Here is a 4,387-nt window from a genome sequence, read left to right as displayed (position 1 = left end):
CAAGTTTGCGGACGACACTACAGTGGTAGGCTTGATTACCAACAACGACGAGATGGCCTACAGGGAGGAGGTGAGGGCCCTCAGAGTGTGGTGTCAGGAAAATAACCTCACACTCAACGTCAACAAAACAAAGGAGATGATTGTGGACTTCAGGAAACAGCAGAGGGAGCACCCCCCTATCCACATCGACGGGACAGTAGTGGAGAGGGTAGTAAGTTTTAAGTTCCTCGGCGTAAAAAATGTATCACTAGCCACTTTAAACAATGCCACTTAATATAATGTATATGTATATACTGTACTCTATATCATCTACTGCATCTTGCCATCTTTATGTAATACATGTTTCACTAGCCACTTTAAACTATGCACTTGTATGTTTACATACCCCACATTACTCATCTCATATGTATATACTGTACTCGATACCATCTACTGCATCTTGCCTATGCCGTTCTGTACCATCACTCATTCATATATCTTTATGTACATATTCTTTATCCCTTTACACTTGTGTGTATAAGGTAGTAGATGTGGAATTGTTAGGTTAGATTACTCGTTGGTTATTACTGCATTGTCGGAACTAGAAGCACAAGCATTTCGCTACACTCGCATTAACATCTGCTAACCATGTGTATGTGACAAATAACATTTGATTTGATTTGATTTTGATTTGAACTTGTTCTCAACTAGCCTACCTGGTTAAATAAAGGTGAAATACAATAAATAAATAAAAATAGAGGACCTTACCTGTCACAAAGAAGTGAGAAAAAGACCAAGAGAACCTTGGGCTCAAATGGGACTGGCCCATGGTATGGAACAACATTTCTTCTTCATCTAGAAACCTTTCCCATCAGCTGGACTTATTTCACTCCTGACAGTAGACTTTAACTACAGCTTGTAGATAATGATCAACATTACAAATGCTCTTGTTCTGAAATAGGAAACTTTCTGCATATTTTTTGGCACTGTTTTCACCGTGGATCTCCTTGGAAACACGTTTTAGGTAAAATTGAAAGTAAGATATTTCCATTATGCTCTGTTCTCATGCTGTGTCCCAAACGTGTAACTACACTGCTCCTTAATAGTTATGTATATTCACCATATAATACAAGAACTGCAACACTGTGTATTTTATTTTAATTTCATATCCTTTATTGTTTTATTCCTTGTTTTATCTCTCTTTTATTCCTCGTTTCTCCCCTTGCATACTGCTTGTATGTTACCTTATACTGAATATATTAAAAATAAATCAATACTTTTATTCCTCGTTTCTCCCACTGCATACTGCTTGTATGAACTGCTTCTATGTTACCTTATAACTGAATATACTAAAAATAAATCAATACTTTTATTCCTCGTTTCTCCCACTGCATACTGCTTGTATGTTACCTTATACTGAATATATTAAAAATAAATCAATACTTTTATTCCTCGTTTCTCCCACTGCATACTGCTTGTATGAACTGCTTCTATGTTACCTTATAACTGAATTTACTAAAAATAAATAAATACTTTTATTCCTCGTTTCTCCCACTGCATACTGCTTGTATGAACTGTTTATATGTTACCTTATACTGAATATATTAAAAACAAATAAATAATTGTTCACATTTAAAAAAAAAATTGTAATGATTATAAAGCTTATACATGCTTATGAATGCTTACAAATATGTATTTATTAAAGGTTTATAAATCATTTATTAATCCTTATTCATGAAATGTGTTAGTGTTACTCATTTTACCTTTGAACAGAGCACTACAGTGTGTCTCTGCCAGTGAATATATTTTAGTGCCATCTAGTGGAACTAATGAACGTATGTTATTTGACTAGTTGAACTCTTTCAACGTAAATACTGTATATCTAGATACTTTGCAAAACTTTACCTCTATGCCATAATTGTATGTGATGATCACTATATGTGACAAATACCTGTACTCACTCATCATGCCCTGTACTGTCAGTTATCATAATGATTTTACCTGGATATTCTGTACCTTTCTGTTAATAGCTTTATTTTATTTTATTTTTTAAATGTAATCTTTAACTAGGCAAGTCAGTTAAGAACACATTCTTTATTGTGGAAGCAACATGAATTCGTCCAGTAATTAATGTTATTATAATATATAAACACTCCATGATTACAGCTGTGGCATAAGAACTTGTATCTGAAAAGCACAAAAATAATGATTTGAAATTAGAAGTTTGAATTGTATTCATTTACCACAATAAAATATGTTAAATCTATTATATGCAAATATGAAGTGTTCAACAGAAGAATAGTCAGACATTGTTTTATTGCAATTATCTTAAGAGTAAGAGTGTTCATAAAATAGTATTAACAGAAAAATGCTGAAATTAAATAGATACTAAATACAAGGGGAAAGTCACCTTACTTGGAAACTTTTCCTATATCTACAGTTCTTGAGTTTTTGCTGCAGATTTGAAAATACGATCAACAACTCCACGCAAAGTCTCATTTGTGAGAAGAAACTTTTGTCTTTACAAACAGTTTGGTGATTTTCTCCCGCAGCTCCTCTGTCTTTAGGCTGTAGATGATAGGATTGAGCATGGGTGGCAGGGTGACAGACACAGTGAGGATGGCAGTCAGGAGGTCTGAGGACTGCACCAGGCGCAGGTTACCTAGGAGGGAAGGGAAATCACACACATCCAGTGGCTTTGAGATGTTGATTGATAGTATTAACAGTAAATTATGATATTCAGCTAAAATAAGAAGGAACTTGTGCACTGAGACATGCTGTACGCTCCCACTTGTCATAGCCTAGCAACCAGACAACTCAGATGTGCGGCAGGTAGCCTAGTGGTTAAGAGGTTTGGACCAGTAACTGAAAGGTTGCTGGTTTGAATCCTGAGCTGACTGTGAAAAATCTGTCAATGTGCCCCTGAGCAAGGCACTTAGCATCTACTAAAATGCAATGTGCTAGTGATCTTTTGAATGACAATTTATACAGCACAATAAACACATAATTGGGGGCAAATTAGTCAGAGTCTTCCTTTATTCCTGACCTACACTTAGGGAGCATACAGTTTACAGCAGGTATACAAGTTGTGGCGAAGAGCACATAAACATTTCGCTGAACCTTTTAGACCTGTGGGAAACTGTGAACGTGACGAATATTTTTGATTTGATTTTGAAGTCTACAGTCGTCCCTGTGTTTACCTAGGACGTAGGCCAGGATGACAGGGAGGTAGTACACCAGGACCAGCAGCAGGTGAGTGAGACAGGTGTGGAAGGCTTTCCACCGCTGGGTAGTCGAGGCAAACTTCAGCACCGCAACCACCACCACAGCATAGGTGAAGATGATGAAGGACAGGGGGCCTAACAGGACAGCCAGAGTTTTAGCTGTTGCTAGTTTCCTGTTGAAAGAGATGTCAGAGCAGGCCAGTCTGTATACAGGACCGTGCTCACAGCAGCAGCTCTGCACCACCCTAGAGGCACAGTAAGGCAGTCTAGAGGCCAGGGCGACAGGGTAGACCTCCAAGAGGAAGGCCAGAGTCCAGATCCCTAGCAGGATGAGCAGCATCCTCAGGTTGGTGTTGATGGTGAGGTAACGCAGAGGGAAACAGATGGCTATGACACGGTCGTACGCTAGGAGAGCCAGGGAGAAGGACTCCATATCGCCAAATAAATGCATGAAGAACATCTGAGAAAAACACGTCCCAAAGGAGACGTAGTTCAGATTGAACACAAATACAGGCACCATCTGGGGGATGATAACACTGTTCAAAGAGATGTCCACCACAGCTAAATTGCACACTGCAACATATTTTGGATTTTGAAGGCTTGGGTTCATAATGAAGACTGCTAACAGAACAAAGTTACCCATTAGAGTGATGATGTATATTATAGAGAGAGCTAGGATGAGGTAGTTCTTATTGCCCAGTGTGTGGAAGGCTGTGATGTAGAATCCATCATCTGATGATCCCGTTCCATTGTAAAGCACAGAAAAACCCATTTGAGGGGCCACTGTGTGTCTGGAAGAGAAATACAGATGACCGAAATGGAAAATCAATCAAAATCCATAAGTTATCTGATGATACATAATGAAGTGACTAAGGCAAGACCATCTCAAACTAAACAGCCTTCCTGTTCATTTTATACCTCTCTGACACTATTTTACAATAATAATGAACACCCACTGTGCCAACACCAATAATACTGAACACCCACTGTACCAACACCAATAATACTGAATACCCACTGTACCAACACCAATAATACTGAATACCCACTGTACCAACACCAATAATACTGAATACCCACTGTACCAACACCAATAATACTGAATACCCACTGTACCAACACCAATAATACTGAATACCCACTGTACCAACACCAATAATACTGAATACCCACTGTACCAACAC

At 38.2% G+C, this 4,387-nt stretch overlaps 1 protein-coding gene across 1 annotated transcript; it reads right to left on the bottom strand.

Annotated features, from left to right (window-relative positions):
• Positions 1–2,474: 2,474 nt before the first annotated feature.
• On the bottom strand, positions 2,475–3,975 carry LOC129832551 (olfactory receptor 1L4-like). Its single transcript, XM_055896695.1, has 2 exons — positions 3,180–3,975; positions 2,475–2,641 (listed from the first exon to the last, which is right to left on the bottom strand). Exons 1-2 carry the CDS (start codon positions 3,973–3,975, stop codon positions 2,475–2,477), a joined length of 963 nt encoding a protein of 320 aa, XP_055752670.1.
• Between the last annotated feature and the right edge of the window lie 412 nt (positions 3,976–4,387).

The sequence above is a fragment of the Salvelinus fontinalis genome, chromosome 33 (genome assembly GCF_029448725.1).
Source record: "Salvelinus fontinalis isolate EN_2023a chromosome 33, ASM2944872v1, whole genome shotgun sequence".
Lineage (NCBI taxonomy): Eukaryota > Metazoa > Chordata > Actinopteri > Salmoniformes > Salmonidae > Salvelinus > Salvelinus fontinalis.
The sequence above is the reverse complement of the archived record's forward strand: the minus strand, read 5'-3'. Positions and strand labels throughout refer to the sequence as shown.

What these genes read in the sequence shown, in the direction of transcription:
- LOC129832551 (XM_055896695.1), bottom strand. Translation starts at nt 3,975, where the DNA reads ATGGGTTTTTCTGTGCTTTACAATGGAACGGGATCATCAGATGATGGA. An exon ending in CATCCTGGCCTACGTCCTAG is followed by an intron (nt 2,642 to 3,179) that starts GTAAACACAGGG and finishes CTTCCCTCCTAG; the next exon opens with GTAACCTGCGCCTGGTGCAG.